This window comes from Gobio gobio (assembly GCF_949357685.1).
Source record: "Gobio gobio genome assembly, chromosome: 3".
Classification (NCBI taxonomy): domain Eukaryota; kingdom Metazoa; phylum Chordata; class Actinopteri; order Cypriniformes; family Gobionidae; genus Gobio; species Gobio gobio.
The window spans coordinates 24696769-24720922 of NC_137099.1; the positions used below are offsets into that span (position 1 = coordinate 24696769).

Below are 24154 nucleotides of genomic sequence, written 5' to 3' on the forward strand. Positions count from 1 at the left end.
GTGCTGGGAAGGACCTCATCTTTTTTGGCACATCATCTGCCTGGAAATGAGGGCTGTGTTTCTGCCATTAAAGGGGACATATTATGCTATATTTACTTTTATAAGGTGTTTGAACACAGATGTGTGTCCACAGTGTGTGTAAACAACCAGCCAATAATGGTAAAAATCCACCCTACTCCTTCGTAAGAGTAGGGAAACTGGTTGAATTTCAGTTTTGAAGGAAATGTCCCCCTACTCCTATGTACGAGTAGGGAAACTGGTTGAATTTGAAGGAAATGTGCAGAAGAATGTTATATATTTTAAACATGACTGCTTCACCAACGAGCTTCATATTTTGTGAATGTTGCAATTCCCTTTCTAAATTAGCATTATAGAATGCTGTATGGCTAATATGGCTAAAGTTAACATAGTCTCTGACTGTATTCATTCTGGGCTATGTTGTTAGTTTTATCCCTAAAATGCTCATCCTCTGCGTAATTCATAAACGCACATTTATTATGCATTGTATAGTCTGGTGACAGACATGTTACGTTCCCACACGAGCACATATACAACAATTTATAGATTAACATGACGGTACATGCTAGTTGATGAGTTGAATCAATGTAACATCCACTAACATTTCAGAAATGTCCAGGTGCAGTCCAAAAGTTGCAACCTCTTCCTGAGTCGCTCATCTGTGTCCGACTCCAGTTCAAACATCTAAGGCTGCACTCCACAACTGATTATTTTTGACATTTAGGCTGAGATTTGTTTTGTTGTTGACATTGTATCCAAAGCTTATGTAAAGGAGCCGCTGGAAGGGGACGGGCAGCAGCAGCTCATTTGCATTTAAAGGGACACAAGACATTTTTGCTCACACCCAAATAGGGGTAAATTTGCTATAATAAAAGCTATAATAAATTATCTGAGGGGTATTTTAAGCTGAAATTCACAGACACGTTTTGGGGACACCGGAGATTTATATTAGATCTTGTGAAAAGGGGCATAATATGTCCCCTTTAAGACACTTCCTCCCAGATCTCAGAGGCTACAACACATCGGTAGTCTCCTACATAAAATGCCAGGGAGAGCTGTGTTCATGCCTCCTGTTTAGGCTGGGCAGATGACAAACTGCTCTCCCTGAGGGCAGTTTACATCCCTGGACACCTGAATATGGGAGCAAGTAGTACACTACTTAACACCCATTGTCCCCTCTGGTTTGCCATCCTGAAGATTCTGACCAGGAGGGACCCTCTGACCCAGGATTGGTGACAATCTTTCACCCCAACCAGAGATTTGGAAACTGTGGGTCTGGCACCTGAGTACCAGCTCATAATTTCTGGTCTCTCGATCAAGGTCATTGATACCATTCTTAACACTGGGGTTCCCTCTACAAGAAAACTGTATGCTCTTACGCCTCTGGGGTTGACAAATATGCCAGTGCGTTTTGGTGGATTTTTTCCACATAGCAGCTTAATCGACTTATAATAATAATTAATAATAATCCGTCATTTGTACCAATGAGAGGTACAATCTTTAGCGCATTAGCTCATTATTTTTAATGTGGCCACACCCACACACTGCACAAGCTATTCATACAGTAATCGTCCATGTGAGCCACACAAACCTCTAAATGCCCCCATCACCTCGATAAAAAAAAAGAATCCAGCTTCATCAGATTCCTCTGCTTTTCATCGAGTCCGGAAGAAGGCGTGCTGTGAGGAATAAGCCTCGAATTTACCACAGAAGAAGGCACATTTAGCGCCCGCCGGCTTTCAGTATGAATGAAACATAGATATCATGTTTTTAGTGCTCAATAATGCTCACACCACCCTATTTTGGGTAAAGTAAACATATGATAATCCATATATTTTTCTCTACTTAAGCATTCCTTTCTAATTATTTAGTTATAGGTCGCCTGCATTTTTCCCATAAAATAAAGGTTTTCTGTAAAGTAAAATTATTCTTATTTTAATTACTATATTATTATATTTATTGTTAAATATTGTATTTAGATATTCATTAATTAAATAGTGTTATTACTAGATTATTCATTCTTTTTTTATATTTTTATTTAGTACTACTACTAATTATTAGTATTATTATTATTATAAATCATATTGATTTATAAGCACCACATTTTTGGGCTAAATTGTGCAGTCCTGCAAGTAGGCACAACAAAGTTTGTGTTCTTTATAAAAAATGTTTGCGAATATTCTGTTTATTATGCAAATCTCAATTTTAACCAAAAAGGGCGGGCACAACAGAAGTTCCGCTGCTATCAGGCAGACTATATCTCACTGGTTTTCGGATGTGTTTTTTCTTGTCTATTATGTGTCGCTTCGCCTCTAGGCGTCAGGGTCCATTCTACCCGGAGTGTCGCTGCCTCAAAGGCGCTAGCAAAAGGAGCATTCTCGACACACATTCATCAGGTTTTACACATTCATCAGGCAAGGATGTGGGCACAACCCCAGGATCTTAAGTCATTTCAGGTTGTCATTCCTGCATTTACAGTTTTGTGCTTGTGTATACTTTTCACAATCTGTGGTGCAGGCATCCTCTCAGTATGGTGGTGTGGGTATTGTGTTCCAATAGCATCATAGCAATGATGCAGCGTTGATGTCTCCTCAAAAAGGAATATATCAGTGCAGGTGCCTTTTATAGACTTAGACGCTCTATGTAGTCACCTGGCCAATGTCCATGGCCAATGGCAATGGCGTGTATTACACGTGATTCAGACATTTGATGTTCCCATAACTTCAATGCAGTGATGCAGCATCTCATTCCTATCTCAGGGAACAGGGTTACGAGACATTTTCCATTTATTTCGCCCACCTAATTCATTGCCCACATATGTGATTGATATTTATGCACTGTCAAGTGCAACAGCTACTGAGCCAAAAAGTTATCTTATTAATGTTTCATGTGGATCTTTTCATGCTCAGGGACTCCCACTGTGATGAAACATCAACATATGTATTCGTCCGGCATATAAAAAGGAAAAGAAAAAAAGAAAATGTGTCAGGATCTTTAACAAGACTTTCTAGGGGAAAAAAACAAGAAAACAAAAAAAAAACCTTGTCACCTGGATTCACAAAAAAATTTAAAAAAAAAATTCAGTTTTTCCTTCTCATTTTCAACAAAAAAAAGTTATGGTTATTTTGTATGCCCAAAAATATCTAGTGGTGAAAAGGTATATGACCATCCAGATATTTTTTGTTTCTGTTCCTCTCAATTCCGATTTCGTTTTAACTCCTACGGTGGCCGATTTAGTCCAAGATTAACATGGCTTCCAGTTCGACCTCGTCCACATTCGACACGGTGCCATCGAGTGTTAAAACGCGAAAGGCGAAGCTTGAATTTACGGGTATGTCCCTCTTTGGCTAATGTACTTTCAAGATGGAGGGGCAACATGGCGAACATGGCATTCGAACCCCTCACCCGTATGTATTTTCAATGGCATATTATAAACTTACGAGAATACTTTATTACTTGAAAGAAGTAAATATACATTAATGAGCACATATTTTTGAAAGAACTAAGTGTTTTTAGCTAAAAATAAACTAAAAAAGTTACACAGTGTAGCTTTAAGTCAGTTGCTCTAAGGATCTCCAAGTAGAGTGACCACAAGTGCGGTTCATCACATTTACTGTGGACATGCTTCCACTAAAGTTTGGGTAACACTTTAGTATGGGGAACACATATTCACTATTAACTACGACTCAATAAACTCCTAATTTACTGCTTATTAGTAGTTAGTATATTATTGTAGCGTTTAAGTTTAGTTATTGGGTAGGGTGTACGGTCATGCAGAATAAAGCATTAATATGTGCTTTATAAGTATTAATAAACAGCCAATATCCTAGTAATATGCATGCTAATAAGTACTATTAACTAGTATTAACTAGTTAATAGCAGAGGTGTCAAAAGTATTCACATTCATTACTCAGGTAGAAGTATAGATATTGGGTTTAAAAAGACTGTAGTATCAACTCAAGCTTTTTACTCAAGTAAAAGTGTAAAAGTACTGGTTTCAAAACTACTTAAAGTATAAAAGTAATGTAAGGAAAAAAAGGCCGTTAAGAACAAAAGTTTAGGCCGCACCACAGGGGCCTATAGTGCACTACCCCACCTCCTGGTGGCCATAATGACTATAATGTTATATTCAAATGCTAATGTTAAAACATTTGGAATGCACTAGGCTACCTGTTTCCGCTGCATATATGCCCATTGAAAATTAATGCATTTTAGTACAATGCAAATACATTAAAGAACCATATATGTGTACTACTGAGCATTAACATGCGTTTCATGGAGCGGAAGATATGATGACTAGTTGCCTAATATTTGTGTCATGTGCAGGTGCGTGTCACAGTGGGACAGGAACAGGCAGTAGACTCAGGAGATCCAAATATAACTTAAACTTTCATGTAAACTCTCAGGAATAACACGGAACAACAATGAAACCACTAGGGATGCCACAATTCTCAATATAATATTGAACCGTTCGGTACGGCCTTCACGGTTCAATACGCGCTTGTGAATTGCGGTTTTTCGGTTTTGCATTTAATTAATTATTTTTCTACAAATTCTATAATTTGACTCCTTCCCAATATACTGAACCACGCGACATACATTCAAATCACACGTTAGTGGTGGAGTTATACTCACGGATAGGGTTGGGAATCGTGAGAAATTTTCCGGTTCCGGTTCCGGTTTCGGTTCCGCCTAACGATTCCGGTTCCGATTCCGGTTCCATTAAAATTATTACACAAATAGTGGTAAAGGAAAAAGGCACAATACGCAACTCAAACAATCCATTTTGTGTTTATTACTTGCTCTAAAATTAATTTACAGGTTGGCAATGTCAAAAAAGTCCTGTACTGTACATATATTACAGTATTAATTAAGCCATTCTTGCAACACATTGTTTTTCAAATGAACACCTCTGAAATTGTCTTATTACATTTTCTCTCTCTGTCTCTGAATAAAACCAAGTTATAAATTATATTTATTAGTTATATTTATTAATTAGTTGTATATTAATTTAATAGTAATTCAGTTATTCAGTGAACTTGTAAATAATAAATTGCAATTCAGCATTACAAAGGTAATTGTGCCTAAACGCTTACCTAAACCATGGTGACTCAACGGTTGACATATACATATACATATATATATATATATATATATGCCTTACACTATAAATCTGGTATAAGCCCTGAGGCACTTTGTGCTGTAGCAAATGTTTTGTCAAATTGCTAGTGCAGCCTCCTTTGCATGTTATTAACTTTTCACATTTTGCTTCATTATCATTCATTCTTTGGAAATGAATCCATACTTGTGACTTTCTCTTCGCCATGCTGGTGGTCAACGAGAAAATATCTGACGCAAAACCGTAAATGTGCAGCGCGAGGGCTTTCAGTGCTGAACTGCGTTGCACTCCTGGAAGCGGCAGGCAACGTAATTAATATTCATGATGAGGTGAGCCAGGGTTGCCAGGTTTTCACAACAAAACCCGCACAATTGCACAATCGCTTCAACCCGCGGACATGAAACACAGCCCGCGGCAACAGTGGAAAGCGGGAAAACCACGGACTTGGCAACACTGGCTGTCACTCGCTATGAAAGGATACGCTTCCAGCGCTTCGCACACACATTGCACCAGAACCGTTTTCGGAACCGAAACTTAGGAATTTCGCGCGGTTCTGGTATTTTTCAAAAATCAGTTTCGGTTCTGAATAAGAACCGGTTCTCGGTTCCCAACCCTACTCACGGAACACTATAGTTATTCACAATCACGAAAGTTCATTATTTGCATGCATTTTACAGCCTTGCCGGTTAAACATGCGCTCTTCCAAGCGCGCGCACTAAACGCCTGTCAAACACGCGATTACTGGACTAAGTAGTCTTACTTCGCTAATACTGTCAAATACACACAAGGTTTACATAAACACAGTCGGTTATGTCTAAAGTGAAAGTAAAATCGGCGTGTCTGTAGATTAGATGTGTAGAGGTCTTAAATTGACAACAGCGCAGCTGTCCTTAAAGGGACAGTTGAACACATGAACACGCTGTCCTTAAAGGGACAGTTCACCTATAAAATGATGTCATTATTTACTCACTCTAATATTGTTCCAAACCTATATTCATTTCTTGATGACAGAATTTTCATTTTTGAGTGAACTATCCCTTTAATGTTAATACAACAACAAAAGACAAAGATAATCACTCACTGCCAGGGGTGTAGCACAAAATCCTGGGCCCTATGCATAGGCAGTCCTGATGGGCCCCCATGTTCCATGTTAAAATATATTCCAGACTTTTCAAAGGGCCCTCTCCCTAGACGGGGCCCTGGGTAGTCAGGTCCACTTCCCCCCCCACTACCACGCCCATGCTCACTGCTCTTGACTGAAAAACTTTAATACAGTAGCTTTAATAAGAATCACGTATATTTTATAGTGAAGTCTATGTAGTGTTTTAATTTTACATTTATTCATTCAATTTCATACTTAAATGCTGCTCTGAGCTGCCAGTGTAAATCTTTATATATATTTATTTTATATCTTACAATACACTAGGAATGTGTACAAGGGGGTTTTAAGTAAAGTTTTAAGTTAAGTAAGGTTTTTCAATTATTTTAAGTAAAATAAAGAAAGAAAATAAAGAAATAATTTTTTTTTATTTTTTCTCCTTAACCTCTTGTTGTTAGGTCCCATGGCATGAAATTTTCATTTTATGAGGTTTTTCAACATTAATATGAGTTCCCCTAGCCTGAATATTGTCCCCAAGTGGATAGAAATGTTGATCGGTGTAAAACCGAGTTGTGGCTGTCTTTCTCTGCCTTTGAGAAAATGACAGGCCAGACTAGCCAATCCTGAAGTCGCCTGGTTTGACGTCCAAGCAGGCACGGTTTCCTCCCTTTCCTCCGCCCAGAGAATCTGGCACGCCCATGCAAACGCTCGAGAGATCATTGCATCATTGCTTGTGAACGAGTGAACGCTGGCAGTTTCTCAGTGTTTGGATGTACAAATGAAAACAGAAGTCTTTTTTCAGTTCCTTCTGATCTGTGATTTCTGATGTGTAGCTAATTATTTATTATTCGTGCACACAATGCGGCTTCTCTCTCTCCAGACAGAACGGTGTTTTCGTGTTTTATATCTTGTGAGTCAGTGTTTTTGTACGTCCTCGTCGCGTCTATCGGTTCTAAAATGTGCATACAGTCATGAGTTTCTGCTCAACATCAGCAGAGATAAACCTCACACACGCCGAAGCTCGGCCTTCAACATCCCCGACCCACAGTACTGCATCTGGCCCACAGCGGAGGCACCAAACGCGGCGTGAGATTAAGCAGAAGGGGGGTAAGCTTGAGCATATCCGGGCTAGCCAGCCTAGCCCCACAATAAACTGGATTACATCCGATTACTGCTGTTGTGTCTTTGTTTGCGCTGTGTACTCAACGCGCGTCACTGACGCTTTTATTTTATTTTAAAAATAATGCTATTATCAACACTTACTTTTAACTCGTTCATCTCGACAGCTGTAATGGTACTTTGCATGTGTTACAAAGTTGGTAGAATAATGATGAAGAGGACTCGGTGTGACTGGGACTCGTGTTTATTCAGAACTCTCAGATACAAACACAATAAACTCGCGCTGACAGACAACGCTCTCATAACTCAGTAGTTACTATAAATAACTTTGTTAGCAATCGCTGAGCTCAGTCTCTGATACATTAGTGATGTCCGGTTCGCGAACGATCTTTCTTTTGAACCAGTTCTTTTTAGTGAACCGAATCAGTTCACCAAATCGGACTGAATCGTTCTAAACGGTTCGCGTCTCCAGTCAGCGCTGATCCATAATTTACTAAAGTTACTAACTTTCTGACATGAGTGACAGTCCCTCCGACTAGAAATAGACTAATAACCTAAAGTATATGCTGTAACTAAAACAGTTCAGACATGCTGAGAACTGATGTGAAGTGAACTCCGGTCCATCCGTCTCCCTGGCAGACTCGTGCCTGCTCGTGCCTCGATAAACCACGCCCCCTCCGCTCATATAAAATGCAAAGATGTCAGCCAATCACAACAGTGGGCGTTTTTACTGAAGTCTCACAGCAGACACGCCTCTTGAAGCAGGGCATTCAGCCACAGGGCAAACAGCAGTATAGAAAAAATGCCTTTTATTTCTAAATTATGACATTTTATGATGTAAAAGTCATACTAACAATATAAGTACAGCTCAGGAAACATTATAAAATAATAGAAAAATGCCATGCCATGGGACCTTTAAAAAAGAATAGCAAAAAACTGATGTGACAAGCCATCTGAACCGAACCGAACCGAAAACCGTGGTTAAAAACCGAAGTATGTATTGAACCGTGGACTTACTGTATTGTTGCATCCCTAGAAACCACACTTTACCACAACGGTTACCAGACAAAGAGTGAAGAACAGGGAAGAACTTAAATAGCAAACTGAAACGAGATAATTAACTGAACACAGCTGAAACGAACATAACTAAGGAGGGTAACTATGGTGACAAACAAGTGGCGGGAAACTAAGACAAAGGAACACGTGACAGGATGAAAACACAACTTAAAGATAAACTAAACAGACAGACATGTTACAGTGCGATGGATCACGTTCAAACCAATAGGGTGTCTGAATGGTATATGTTTATACTTCTCATCCAACCACAATGAAATTCACTCTATCCGGATGTCGCGATTTATCTGGATAGGTTTTTTTTTTTGAACAACTTTTTTGTAAATGTAAGGAGTAGAAGTAAAAAAGTAAAGTCGGCTTAAAAAAATATTTACCAAAATTTCTACTTAAGTAAGGTAACAAAGTATTTGTACTTTGTTACTTGACACCTGTGGTTAATAGCGAGAATTGAACACTAAAATAAAGTGTTAACAAAGTTTGATATCCAGAAAGTGTCCAAATACAATCAGAAAATGTCTGAGTCTTGATTTTAAATAATAAGGAGTCACGTGACGCAAGATGGCGGAGTAGTTGTGTTTCTGCCGAGCTGCTGTGAAGCCCTTTAATTGTAACCTTTTCAGCCTTATAAGCCTTCCTCAGTCATTGGTATTCTAGGCGTTGCTGACGCAAGGGATGTCAGAGAAAAGATTGAATCTAAATTATACGCTCAGAAGACGAAAACAATCGAAAATACCGACTCCCGCGCATACACCTGAAATGGCGGACGTATCACTAAACGTTGGCGAAATGGACACGCTAGTTAAGCGTATCACTTCGGAAGTACTCGCGGGGGTGGACATAGCACTCGAAAACAAAATTGGACCATTGATGGAGAAGCTCTCCATGGTGACGGCGCATGTTACTGAGGTTGAAGATCGTGTCGCTGGAGCTGAAGCACGCATATCAACGATGGAAGACACCGTTGCCAGAGACAACGCAGATCTGGTCAAGATGAAGGCGTCCCTTGAAGCAGCTCTTGACAAAATAGATGACTTGGAAAACAGAAGCAGGAGATGCAACATCCGAATAATCGGCCTACCCGAGGGCGAGGAAGGCACCAACCCCGTTCTGTTTCTCAAATCATGGCTACCCAATTTGCTGAATATCGACGTTAAGCATGGCCAGATTAAAATAGAACGCGCGCACCGGATTTCTATGCGCCAACCTATCTCAGGAGAGAGACCCCGCGCCATGATCCTGAAGCTCCACAACTTTCAGGATAAAGTCCGAATCCTACAGGCTGCTCGAGCTGCCGGAAAGCTGCTGTACAAGCAACATACCATATCCATCTATGAGGATTTTTCGGCTGCAATCATCAGGAAAAGACAGGCATTCGGCGCAGTTAAAAAACGTCTCCGCGAGAAGGGAGTGGGCTTTGGGATGATTTACCCGGCGGTCCTTAGAGTGCAGTATGATGGCGCCAAGTTTTTCAAACAACCGAGTGAAGTGGAGGATTTCCTGTCTAATCTGCCTGCCTCTACTCCTGTCCACCGGCCTGACGCATCCCGTCCCGAAGCTGTTGAATGACTTTAAAACCGGATCAACGTTTTCAAAAGGGATCTAAAGGTTTTGCTCCTAAGCAAGTTTGACTTTCTGTGGAAACAAGGTACGGATATTTATAGACCCTTAGAAGCGTCCACTTTTGTGACAGGTGGTGGCTGGGGTTGATTATTTGTGTTCTTTTTTGCTTTATATTTCAAATCGTCTCAACTGATATCACGTGGACAGTAAGGTGGTTATAGTTTCTACAAGACTTTCATACTGGCGATCGGAGCGGTGTCAAGGATTTATTTTTATTTTATGGTAGGCTGCAAAGGCTGACTAAATATGTTTTGTATAACTTTAAAGGGTTAACTGTTACGTTGGGGCTCACTGCAGTTGCGGTTCTTTTGAACATCTATGACTACACAACCTGTATGTGTGTTACTTGTGTATCTTTTAACACTTGTCCAGACCATCTGTTGTTTTTACCGGTCCTGGGAAGTTTCTGATGAGCATGGGTCTGTGTACCCGTGGATCTCGTATATGAAACCGACCGGCGTCAGGCTCCACCTTTTGATGGACATAATTGTTTGTGTCTTGAAGAGTGTAAATAGTTTGATTTTTTTGTTTGGCATTCAGGGTAATTTGATTTTGTTTTATGTTTTTACCTATCCATTTATTGATTTCTATTTTTTTCTAAATTCAGCCTCCTTTAACCTTCATCAGATTGCATTATGTTCTTGGCTTTTCACAATAATACTGGCTAATTTAAAGGTACTTTATACACAAGGAAAAATGTGTGCTAGTATACCTTAAATACCGATATTATGTCTGCAAATAACTTCAAATTGAAACTGTGTAGCTGGAATGTAAGGGGGATTCAAAATCCTATCAAAAGAAAAAAGATCCTGAATTATTTGAAAAAAGAAAACGCTCATATTGCATTTCTGCAAGAGACGCACTTAACGGCAAATGAACACACCAAGTTAAAGCGTGACTGGGTGGGGCAAGTGTTTTACTCATCCTTTACCAGTAAAAGCAGGGGTGTGGCTATTATCATTCACAAACATCTTCCTCTCTCAACTGTAAGTGTTCAGGCTGATACCGCAGGTCGATATGTGCTGCTAAATGGGGTGGTGAGTGGAGAAACTATTACTTTAATGAATGTATACATACCCCTCATTCAATCTAATGATTTTATTACACAAATTTTTTGTAAATTTGCAGAATTACAATGCGAGCACAGCATTATTGCTGGTGATTTTAATTGTGTTCTTTCACCTGATTTAGATAAATCTGTCTCGTCAAAGGTCAAGCGATCTAGCAGGGCTTGCGCACTGGACGATACGTGTCAAGAAATCGGTTTAATAGATACAAGGCAGGCTTTACACCCTGGGCAGAGGGAATATACTTTCTTTTCTGGAGTACACAAATCCAGCAGTAGAATAGATTATATTTTTTCACCTAAAGCTTCCCTTCATAATATATTGGATTGCGAGATAATATTGTAATATCTGATCATGCGGCCGTATTCCTTAATTTATCTCTCTCTAATGTTAAACAGCATCGGGGTGTGTGGAGGTTTCCTTCTTGGCTTACACATGACCCTAACTTTGAATGTTATCTTAAGGAACAAACTAAACTATTTTTTTCAGACAACAAAACCCCTGGGGTATCTCCCAATTTGATATGGGACACTGCAAAGGCATATATCAGGGGGCTAATTATTTCATACGTATCAAACCTGAAAAAGAAGAGCTTAGTAGATCAAAGAAAGCTTGAGGTTAAGCTCCATGATCTTCGAGTTCGATACAATATATCCCCTTCAGATGAGTTGCTGGCAGAAATCAAAACTGTACAAACTTCTCTTGAAGCTATTTTTACAAAGAAGGCGGAGAAATCATTAATTTTCGCTAAGCAACCGATGTATGAATTCGCAAATAAACAAAATAAATATCTGGCCAACCTTTTACGCCGGCGCTCTCAGGCTCAAATCATCTCCACTATCAAAGACAATGCCGGAAATTTCTGTCATGATAATGATACAATTAATAGAGCTTTTAGGGAATTCTATAGAGAACTGTACACTTCTCAGTTGGAGTCAGATCCGGGTGAACTACTAACTAAGTTCTTTGCTAATTTATCTGTTCCGACATTGTCTGAGGAGCAACGGCAAGTTCTTAATAGACCTATTGAAATTAGTGAAATTCTCAATTGTATAAGGGGTCTGGCTAGTGGTAAAGCACCGGGGCCGGATGGCTTCACAGCCGAATTTTGTTAAAAGTTCAAGGAATCTTTGGTTAGTTCTATGCATGATATGATGCAGTATTCCTATGAGTCTGGCAATCTGCCTAGTTCTTTGTTGGAAGCTAATATTTGTGTGCTCTTAAAGAAAGGCAAACCACCTGAAGAATGTGGATCCTATCGCCCTATCTCTTTACTTAATGTAGATTTTAAAATTCTAGCAAAAATTTTAGCTACTCGACTCGAGCTGGTGCTTCCGACTATTATTAATATAGATCAGACGGGCTTTGTTAAGGGGAGATCATCATCCCATAATGTTAGACGGTTACTTAATATTATTAACCACTCAAATTTCTGCGCAAAGGGGGGTGTAGTCATTTCATTAGATGCCGAGAAGGCATTCGATAGGGTCGAGTGGCCATATATATTTTCGGTGTTAGATCGTTTTGGCGTGGGGGATACTTTTGCTAAATGGGTCAAGATTTTATATACACTCCCAACTTCCTCTATTGTCACAAACGGTGTCCGATCATCTAAATTTGTCTTATCTCGAGGCACTAGGCAGGGGTGTCCGTTGTCACCATTATTATTTGTAATGGCTATTGAGCCATTAGCGATTGCCATCAGAGAAGACGCTGATATTAAAGGTATCGCTTTAGGGAAAAAGATCCATAAAATCTCACTTTATGCAGACGATGTCTTAATTTATCTAGACTCACCACAGAACTCTGTTACTAAATTAATTGATTGGATCTCTGAATTTGGTGCCTTCTCTGGATATAGGATAAATTTTGCAAAATCGGAGGCTATGCCGTTAAACAAAACTCACTCTTTGAGTTTGGAAACCTCCTTGCCATTTAAGTGGTCTCCCTCTGGGCTGACATATCTAGGTATAAAGATTTCACCTAATTTGGACTGCCTTTACAAATTAAATTTTACCCCGACTATTAAATCTATTATTAATGATCTGGATAGATGGTGCAGTTTACCATTATCATTAATAGGGCGTATCCACCTTGTCAAAATGAACATAGTACCACGTATGTTATACCTCTTCCAGATGCTCCCCATTCTGCTTCCTGGTAAAGCTCTAAGACAGCTACGCGGTTCAAATATATCTCTTATTTGGCGGAAAAAAGGCCTAGACTCAGGTATAGCTTTCTCTCTCTCCCTAGTATGTCTGGAGGGTTGGCAGCTCCCTCATTTGAATTATATAAATTATCTGCTCAATTAAAATATATACTAGAATGGCATCTAGACGACCCAAACTCGACCTGGGTCAGTGCAGAAGCGGCAGGTATTGGTTCTATCCCTCTTCGCAATTTATTATACATGTCATCTACAAAATTGTCTATTTTAATCAAAGGCAACATCATTCTTAATAACATGATTAAAGTGTGGCGGATGGCTCGCAAAACAGAGGGATATGCTACACACCTCTCACCATACACACCTATACACAATAATCCAGATTTCCCACCTGGGTTGAGTGATGGGCTAGCACTCTGGAAAAAACAAGGGATTTGTGTTATAGGTGATGTAGTGGAAAACAATAAGTTGATGACCTTTGATCAGATTGTTTTAAAGTACAATATCGATAGGAAGCACTTCTTTACATATAACCAAATACAAAGCTTTGTATCAAAAAAGCTAAAGGACCATCCAGGCGGCCTTGGTCTGTCTACAATAGAAGAACAGCTTAATAAACTCACATCTTCTCGATCAGTACTTAGCTGCTTTTATAATATTCTCTCAAGTTCAAACAAGGATAATTCAGATAAAGTCAGGAGACTATGGGAAACTGATCTTGGGGTAGAAATACACAAAGCGGACTGGGGAATGGTATGTGTAACACATTACTTAGCAGACAATGCATCCTGGGAAATGCAGTTTAAAATACTGCACAGATTACATATCACTCCGGTTCGCAGACACAAAATGAATCCCAATTTTTCCAGCCAATGCAATAAATGCAAGATCGCAGAGGGAACCCTTATGCACTGCTTCTGGGGATGTTTTAAGGTTCAGCAATTCTGGGCGGGGGTTTGTCTAGAAGTGGGTAAAATATTTTCCTGTTCTTTTCAATTAGGGCCTAAGATCTGTTTACTGGGACTTACAGAGGAACTCCCTCATGGTTTTAAGGGTGATCATCTCTTGCAAATATTATTATTTTGTGCCCGCAAAAGTATTTTGTTACAATGGATAACTGACATAACCCCATCAGTGGCTCAGTGGATAAATATTGTTAAGGGCTTTATTCCTAATGAAGCCTTTTCCACTGCACTAAGAGGAAAACCCTTTAAAGTCTACAGGATCTGGGGCCCCTTTCTAAAATACTTAGGTGTAGATGCGGAACATATGCTATCCTTGGGAATTCAAAATTTAGCTTGGAAGGAGTAGAGGTAATTTTGGGTTGGCTGCTATTCTATTACTAATTCATTATTATCATTTTTATTTATTTATTTTATTTTATTTTATTTATTTATTATTATTTTTTTATTGATATGCATATGAACAGACTTCCAAGGAAAACAAATAAGGGATTCAGATGGAGGTTTCATGTTTTGCTTGCATGTGTTCTTCCCTTTGTTCTTTTCTATTTATGTTTTGAAAATCCCTGTAATGCCTAAAACTGCAATAAAAAAAAAAAAAAAAAATAATAATAATAATAATAATAAAAAAAATGTGGTTTGATATTTTGTTGCATAATGCATATACTGTATATTTTGGGGTCAATATGTATCCTATTACGCTATTATGGAATAAATCAGCTTTATGTGTCGGGACCATGTATGTTCCACCGCATGCAAGCTACCCCTAAATACCATTTTTGAACCAGGACAGTCCAGGGATATGGTAGAAGGGAGGTAAGTAATGCACTTAGGTGGACCTACAGATACTATAATAGAAGAATTTGAAACATACTGGTAATTAGAATGTATTTTGTTCACTTAGGGATTATATACTAGTTTGTATAGTATATATAGATACATCCTTTGCCCCATTTCAATTCAAGAACTTTCAAGGAAAGTCTCACACTTTTTAATTTGAGTTTGATGCCGAAACCTAACACAATGACCTTCATTATATTCCATATACAGTCTTATCAATCAAACTGAAATCAACGGATGCAATAGTAAAGAGATGGATCAAACTGCAAATCACTATTGAAAACACTGGGAAGTGGAATATGCATGGTGTGATACAAACCAGCCTAAAGGAAGATCACATAAAAGAGAAGCAGACGCAGACACTCACCACGTCTATGATCTGAAGCAGTGTGAGTCCCAGCTCCACCACTATGGGTGCAGAATCATTGAGCACAGGCCTTTCCAGTCTGTTATAGTTGTCCATCAATTCCTTATACAACTTTCGCTGATATTCCCCTTGTAACGAGTCTATAGCAAGAAAGAAAGAAAGAAAGAAAGAAAGAAAGAAAGAAAGAAAGAAAGAAAGAAAGAAAGAAAGAAAGAAAGAAAGAAAGAAAGAAAGAAAGAAAGAAAGAAAGAAAGAAAGAAAGAAAGAAAGAAAGATTAGAATTATGTCATATTTTACTGGCTCTCATGTAGTTACAAATCTATATGCAGGGCCGTTACAAGCTTGGGGACCAGTGCGAGGCACCCCACCTCGGTCCTAAGGGCAGCCCTGTCTGTATTTCTTTCTTTTTTTTAACAGAACACCAAATACATTTTGAGGAATGTACTGGTCTATTACAATTACAACTTTGAAAAGGAGGCAAAAGAAAGCATGAAATTTGAATTTCGTTTTTGAAGGAAACGGCTTCTTGTACAAGAAAAAAATTAAGGCTGGGGCTTGATTTTGACCATCTGGAATTAATTGGATAGTTGGATTGTTTAATGATGTGAACGAATAAATCTTTTATAATAAATACTGCAATATTTCGTTAAAAAACCCAACAAGAATCGTCCATTTTGATTTCATGGTGACTATTAAAGTATAATAAAAATGATCCATATGAAATGTGTGTTTATGAGAGTTCATGAGTAGCGATGTTGTATTTGTGAATACATTATTTTCAGTTAGATATTTTCAACAACAAAAAATTGTTTGTGATCCAGTTCACAAACCTGGTCTGAATCATTTGTTCACAAAATTACAACTCACTGACTCAACGATTTGCAGCAGTTTAGCTCAACGGAAAGCAAGAGTATCAGTGAATAATAACATAGACTTTGGACTGTTAATATAGCATAAATATAACACACAAATCCTTCAAACTACTCTTATGATCCTTTCTTAAGGCTTGACAGTAATTGCATGGTAAAATAAAATCCATTACAATTCTTTTTGCGGCATAATGGTTTGAAACAAGTGTAAGTAATGACAGATTTTGTGAACGAGCTTATCAAGACTGAATGCACGAGAGATGGTTTGGAGTTAATTTTTAATTAATCGTTAGATTTGATTTCCACAGGCTCTGATAGGAGACTAATTCCCTAAGGGATATTGCTGTTGTCCTGTAGATAAAAACGCATAGAGGGGACAGTTTGGGAGAAGAAAAGAATATGTAAAACTGCAGTGTATCAGCAGTATAAAATATTCATAACTGACACATTCCTTACAAAGAGGACTAAAGCACCTTAATGTGTACAAATGGGATTTGCTTAAATGTAAAAAACACGATGAGATGGAGAGATGAAACTGAAAATTTCAACAAACTAATGAATTACATAATATTAGAAGTCCAGGATAATTCAATGTGGATAATTGAATATTCTTGGAACATCTGTGATGATGTCTATGTTTAGATATAGTATGGTTACACTGTTATAAGCAGAATTTCCTTCATAAATCAAAGGAACCCATTCACATTCTAAGCAAGAGGCATCATTCACACTCTCCTGACCCATAATGAATACGAGGAAATTAAAAGGAGCGTATGTTCTGTGTATCTGTGCGTGAGATTGTAACTGTGACAGAGAGAGATGCAGCTCACATAAATCCTGTTCAACATGAATCAAGTTTTGAATGAATGCACTGATGCAAACTCGCAGCATTTTGATGCAAGTTATGCATCACAGTGTTAAACCTGCCAATCAACAAGCATGCGTTGCCTTTAATCTCTGTGTAGATCTAAAACATCACTGTTGTTATTGAAAATTGATTCCTTTTCTTTATTAATTCAATAAAAACTAATGTGTACTATTTTGTCCAAAAAAAATCAGAGTGTAGCATTTAATGCTGGCTCTTATCAAATAGTATCCTTTAGTTATTTTATTTTTTATTTCTCTGTTGTTGAAGCAGATTTTTTTTTTTTTTTTTTTTTTTACTTAACTCTAAACGCTGGAATTTTTGCTAATGCAAAGTAATGTCAACGTTCACTTCATGTTTAATTTCAATGTGCACAGTAAACTTATTTCTGACTACTACTTCATCCCAAATGCTCTTGGAATTCAAACTGAAAGCTAAGTTAAACGGTTTCACTTTATTTTGATGGTCCCTTTAACACATTCTGTTGACTATAACATTGCACCTAGGTGTCTACTATCTCTCATTAAAGTGTTAGTAGACTGGTATGGTTAGGGTTATAAAAAGTTGTAGTCAGTAATGTCTGTTGGAAAAGCATCCTAATAAAGAGATAGGCAGACAGTCAAGTACTCTAATGAGAGTTAGTTGCAAAATTACTTAGTGTCAACAGAATGTATAAAAGTGAGCATCACAATAAAGTGTTATTGTTACAGTACACAGGAGGCAGACACAGACGTAACAGGTAATGGTTGTTTACTTGACCACAGTAGAGCAGACTAAGTAACACAGGTGAGTAAACTGGTTGCAGATAGACGTTGAATGGATATGATAGAGATAGTTACTGTCCTCTCTTTTGCAGATAGATGAACGTTGGAGCTTGGAGATTGCTGGAGAACTTAGGAGCTGACTGGAACACACCCACACAGCAGACGAGGAACACAAAGGGAAGGAGACACGCTGGAGACAGGTAAGTATACGAAGAGAAGTCCTTGAGGTAAGCATAGCACAGAGTATATGCGAACGAGACCAGACATGGAGTGCTGTGTGAGTGTGTGTTATATAGTGCTGGTGATGAGTGCCGTGATGAGGTGACGGTGATCAGTACTCAGGAGATGGCGTGCGTTGTGATTGGTGGAGGTTGGAACCTGACGTGTCTGTGACAGTACCCCCCCCCCCTCTACGGCCCACTCCAGAGGGCCGAGAACCCCGACGCCGTGGTGGACGTCCTCTACCGGTTTCTCAGGGTGACTGTCGTGAAAGGTCTTGAGTAAACTGGGGTCCAAGATGTCGTTCCTCTGGACCATATCCTTCCCAATCCACCAAGTATTCCAGCTGACCACCACGACGTCGGGAGTTCAAGATCTCATGAACTTCGTAGGCAGTTCCGTCCTCCAGGATGAGTGGAAGGGGGGGGTTCGGCGGGAACCACGTCAGGTCCTGTGGGTAAAACAGAGGGATGGTGACCTTTAAGTAGTGACACATGGAAAGTGGGGTGTATACGATACCTTTGTGGGAGATGGAGTTGGTAGGTGACTGGATTGACCTGCTTGATGATGGGGAATGGGCCAATGAACCTGGGACTCAGCTTTTTGCAAGGCAGACGCATTCTGATGTCTCTGGTTGATAGCCAAACCATCTGACCAGGCTGGAAGACAGGAGTGTCAGAACTTCGGAGGTCGGCTACCATCCTGCGTCTGCGCAGGGCCCGTTGCAGTTGATGGTGTGCTGAGTCCCAGACCCTCTCGCTCTCTCGGAACCAGTAGTCCACTGCTGGAACGTTGGAGGGTTCCCCATCCCAGGGGAACAGTGGAGGTTGGAAGCCGAGTACGCACTGGAATGGGGTGAGTCCAGTGGTCGACTGCTTGAGCGAGTTTTGGGCGTACTCGGCCCAACCCAGGAACTGGTTCCAAGAGTCCTGGTGGTCATGACAGAAGGTACGTAGGAAGCGGCCAATTTCCTGTACCTTCCTTTCCGTCTGCCCGTTCGATTGTGGATGGTATCCCGACGTCAGGCTAACGGCCACACCTAGGAGGGAGAAGAACGATTTCCATACTCTGGATATGAACTGGGGACCTCGGTCGGAGACAATGTCTTCTGGTATTCCAAAGTATCTGAAAACTTGGTTGAAGAGTGTTTCGGCTGTCTCCATGGTAGTAGGCAATCCTGGAAGTGGGATCAGACGGCAGGATTTAGAAAAACGATCAACAACTATTAGGATGGTGGGATTACCGTCTGAGGCCGGGAGGTCAGTGATGAAGTGCACTCCTAGGTGTGACCATGGGCGTTCTGGAACGGGCAGAGGAAGGAGTTTCCCAGCTGGCAGATGACGAGGAGATTTGGAAATGGCACACTCCCTACAGCCCCGTACGTACCTTCTGACATCCGAAGCCATCCCTGGCCACCAGAAGCGTTCTTTAAGCAACGAGAGGGTTTCATTGACCCCCGGGTGACCAGTACCAAGTGACGTGTGAGCCGAGTGAATAGTGGGAGTGCGTCGTGTCCGTGGGATGTACAACAAGCCTGGTGGACAGCCCGGCGGAGGGTTCGTGGAGGCATTGGAGGAGGGGATTGTTTCTTCGGACCAGGTAATAGGACTTACGATGAGGGAACTTGGAATAATGGGTTCTGGTTCTTCGGTTTGTTCATCAGGAGCATGACGACATCAGGAGCATCAGCCTTAAATTTTTTTGTACCTGGGCGATAAAAGATGGTATAATTGAAGCGGGAGAAAAACATAGCCCAACAGGCTTGTCTTGGGTTTAGTCTTTTGGCTGATCGAAGATATTCTAAGTTCTTGTGATCCGTTAGCACCAGGAACGCATGTTTGGCTCCCTTCAGCCAATGCCTCCACTCTTCCAAGGCAAGTTTAACAGCAAGGAGTTCCCTGTCACCGATGGAGTAGTTGACTTCCGCCGGGCTGAGCTTGCGGGAGAAGGCGCATGGATGTAGTCTACTAGGCACCGCTCCCACTCCAGTTGTGGAGGCATCCACTTCCACGATGAAAGGCTTTTCTGGATCTGGATCTGGATGGACGAGTAAGGGAGCGGTGGTGAAGGCTTTCTTTAGTTGTTCAAAGGCATTGGTGGCTGCCGGGCTCCAGGACAGAGACTTGGGCTTATTGCGTAGCAGACTGGTGAGTGGATGAGTGATCGAACTGTAACCTTGAATAAAATGTCTGTAGAAGTTGGAGAACCCGAGGAAGCGTTGGAGTTCTTTGATAGTTGTGGGTTCTGGCCAGTTGGTGATGGATTCCACCTTCCTCTCGTCCATCCGGATGCCACTGTGGTCTATGTGATAACCCAGGAAGGAAACTGATGTTTGGTGGAATGAACACTTTTCTGCCTTGAGGAACAGGTGGAATTGACGTAGACGATTGAGGACCTCCGCAACGTGTTGGCGATGTTCGGCCTGGCTCCGGGAGTATATGAGTATGTCGTCGATGTAGACTAGGACGAATCGATGGAGAAACTCCCGGATCCATACGGCATGACGAGATACTCATTGTGTCCAGTAGGGGTAATAAAGACAGTCTTCCACTCGTCCCCCTCACGTATCCGGATGAGGTTGTACGCGCTGCGGAGGTCCAGCTTGGTAAACACAGTGGCACCACGGAGATGTTCCAGGGCCGCTGGGACGAGAGGAAAGGGATATCGAAACTTGACGGTGATTTTATTGAGTGAACGATAATCGATACATGGCCGCAAGCCTCCGTCCTTTTTTGCCACAAAGAAGAAGCTGGAAGCAGCAGGGGAAGTAGACGGCCTGATGTAACCTTGGGCGAGGGCTTCCTTGATGTAATCCTCCATGGCCTTCTCCTCCGGGATGGATAATAAGTATATCTTACCCTTTGGTACTGGTTCACCCGGAAGCAGGTCGATGGCACAGTCCCATGGCCGGTGTGGAGGCAGCTTGGAAGCCCTTTGCGGGCAGAAGACATCTCTGAAGGGGGCGTAACACTTGGGGATGTCAACTGAGCGTTGTTCAACTGGACTTTCGATGGATGTGGCACAGAGAGTTAAATCAGGCGGAGACGATGGTGGAAGAGGAAGTTCTGTCAAACAGCGAGAGAAGCAAGTGTCGCCCCACTTCAGGATTTCGCCCGTTTTCCAGGAGATGTTAGGGTTGTGCTGCTCCAACAAGGGGCGCCCCAGAACCACGTCAGCAGTTGAATCCTCCAGAACCAGCATATGAGCCTCTTCACGGTGTAGTAAACCCACTTGGAGTGTAACTGGTCCAGCCACGGTGCGGACGCGCTTGCAACTGAGGGGTCTGCCGGTTATGGAACTGATCTTGTAGATGGTCGGAGACGGAGTGGTCTTGAGATGTAGTTGGCGGCAGATGGCACCGGAGAGGAAGTTGCCGGCTGACCCCGAGTCGAGGAGCGCAACCACTGAAAGGGAGACATTAGCGGCAGTAAGAATGGCGACAGTGGTGAGTGGTTTCATCTTATGAGTAGCAGGAATAATAGCACTCACCATGGGTCGCGGGGGTCGTGTGGGGCATGCAGCAATGACATGCCCAGGTTCACCACAATAGAGACAAAGACGAAGGGTCAGCCGACGGCGGCGTTCTTCAGAAGACAAACGGGAATTTTCTATTTCCATGGGATCTTGGGCTGGTTCTGGGGTGCTGACGGGTTCGGATCGGCAGAAGGGCACGTTGATGGAATACTGGTCCTGGTGATCTTGGATGCACGCTTGCATGCGAGTGGCACAGCGAATGGAGAGCTGGATGAATTTCTCAAGCCGATGGAGTCCTCGCATGCAGCGAGATACAGCCGTACCCGAGGTTCTAATCCTTGCCGATACGTCGTTATCAACGCCTGTTCATTCCATCCGCTGACTGCTGCAAGCGTTCTGAATTGCAAAGCATAATCGTAAATAGACATGGATCCTTGTTTTAAATTATAAAAGTTTCTCACCAGCTGAAGAATCTGTGATCGGTTTCCCAAACACTTCCCGGAAGTGGGAAATAAACGCTGAATAGGATTGCGTTACTGCGCCCTGTTGTGACCAGATGGAATCGGCCCACATCAATGCTTTGCCGCTGAGCTGAGAGATGATGAATGCAATTTTAGATGTGTCGCTCGGGTACAGGTGTGGCTGCCTCTCCAGGACCAGTGTGCATTGCAGTAGGAATCCGCTGCAATCCTCCGCCGATCCTGAGTAGGGCGCCGGTTTGGCCATGGGACTTGCATACGGTAGTGAAGGAGGACTGTTGACAGAGTTGCTGGTGTTCCCTGGTGCAGGTGAAGGGACAGTAACTGGAGAGAGTGGTGGAGGATGAAGTGTTAATGTGCGCCGAAGCGCATCCACCAGTTCTTGAAAGGGATTCGGCTGGCTCATACTGGGTCTTCTGTTTGGGTCCGGTCTTCTGTTACAGTACACAGGAGGCAGACACAGACGTAACAGGTAATGGTTGTTTATTTGACCACAGTAGAGCAGACTAAGTAACACAGGTGAGTAAACAGGTTGCAGATAGACGTTGAATGGATATGATAGAGATAGTTACTGTCCTTTCTTTTGCAGATAGATGAACGTTGGAGCTTGGAGATCGCTGGAGAACTTAGGAGCTGACTGGAACACACCCACACAGCAGACGAGGAACACAAAGGGAAGGAGACACGCTGGAGACAGGTAAGTATACGAAGAGAAGTCCTTGAGGTAAGCATAGCACAGAGTATATGCGAACGAGACCAGACATGGAGTGCTGTGTGAGTGTGTGTTATATAGTGCTGGTGATGAGTGCCGTGATGAGGTGCAGGTGATGGTGATCAGTACTCAGGAGATGGCGTGCGTTGTGATTGGTGGAGGTTGGAACCTGACGTGTCTGTGACAGTTATTAGTTAAACTTCAAATTAAAATTAAATACGATTTTTACTACAATAATATAATGATAAATAATAATTCAATTAAACGGTGAACTAAAAATCTCACGACTTGCTGTTACAAAGATCAGAATCTCAGTAATGAGTGACTCAAGCTCTAATCTTCAAGGAATGTGCTTTTTAAACCAAGTATGGTTACATTATCAAAACATTTTGGCAGCACTAACTGAGACTTTTTTTCATAGGCAGACCTGGTCTATTCAGACAAACGTAAATGGGCAGAGAAGTTTAACACAGGAAGTTGCCTGATATAGATATCTCCTACTTTAGGACACAGGTTAAGTTCAATAAGAGGGCACATGATCTTAATTACCAATATACCATATAATTTTTTCTTGATTCAATATGGTGGTCTTTTTTCCTGGCATTTCTAACAGCTGATACTTGCAGATATTATTTCGCAGAAGTCATAGCCGCACACACTGGTGTATTATTGAAATCCTATCCATTAAAGGAAATGTCAGGCATGCATTTCAATGAATGGGTATTTGGTAAAGAATGAGACTTCAATCTCTTGCTTTCTTGTCTGAATCAACCCGCACATAACAGTGATAGCTGCTGGATACATGCCAAGCAGCAGGGTACAGGCTGGGCTTGTAAACTAAAAATCAGCCTAAAAAATCCTAATTGAAAGTTGCTTTGAAAGTTTCCTTTCTAAAAGATTGGTACAGCAATAGGGTCACGCACACATACACACACACACCAAACACAGCATGGAGCACTGACAACAGAGGAAGCAAAAGAGAATTTAACACTATGACACTAAAGGATGACTGCTCATGACGAGAATGACTGACACTCTTAACGAGGTCCCTACAGAGAGGAAATTATAGTTTCTTTTTTGTTCTCTTACATAACCAGAGTAATCTAAGCCATTTTTTGCACTTGCTATTGTCTTTATGATGTCTTCCAACGCCCATTCACACCAAGAACGATAACTATAAACATAACTATAACGATAACTATATTAGCGTCCACACACCAACGAACGATATTGTTCTGTTTATTCTAAGCATGTGCTTGTCTACCGCTTTAAATGCTTGAGCTTGTTACAGCAAAATGGATTCTGATTGGCTGTACACTT

General features: G+C 41.1%; 1 protein-coding gene across 1 annotated transcript in view; it reads right to left on the minus strand.

Annotated features, from left to right (window-relative positions):
• chrna8 (cholinergic receptor, nicotinic, alpha 8) overlaps positions 1-24154 on the minus strand; it is a 133995-nt gene that overhangs the window by 89332 nt on the left and 20509 nt on the right. Inside the window, exon 2 of the mRNA XM_079811843.1 lies at positions 15453-15592. Within this exon, the coding sequence (XP_079667969.1) occupies positions 15453-15592 (140 nt within the window). The remainder of the gene's footprint in view (positions 1-15452; positions 15593-24154) is intronic.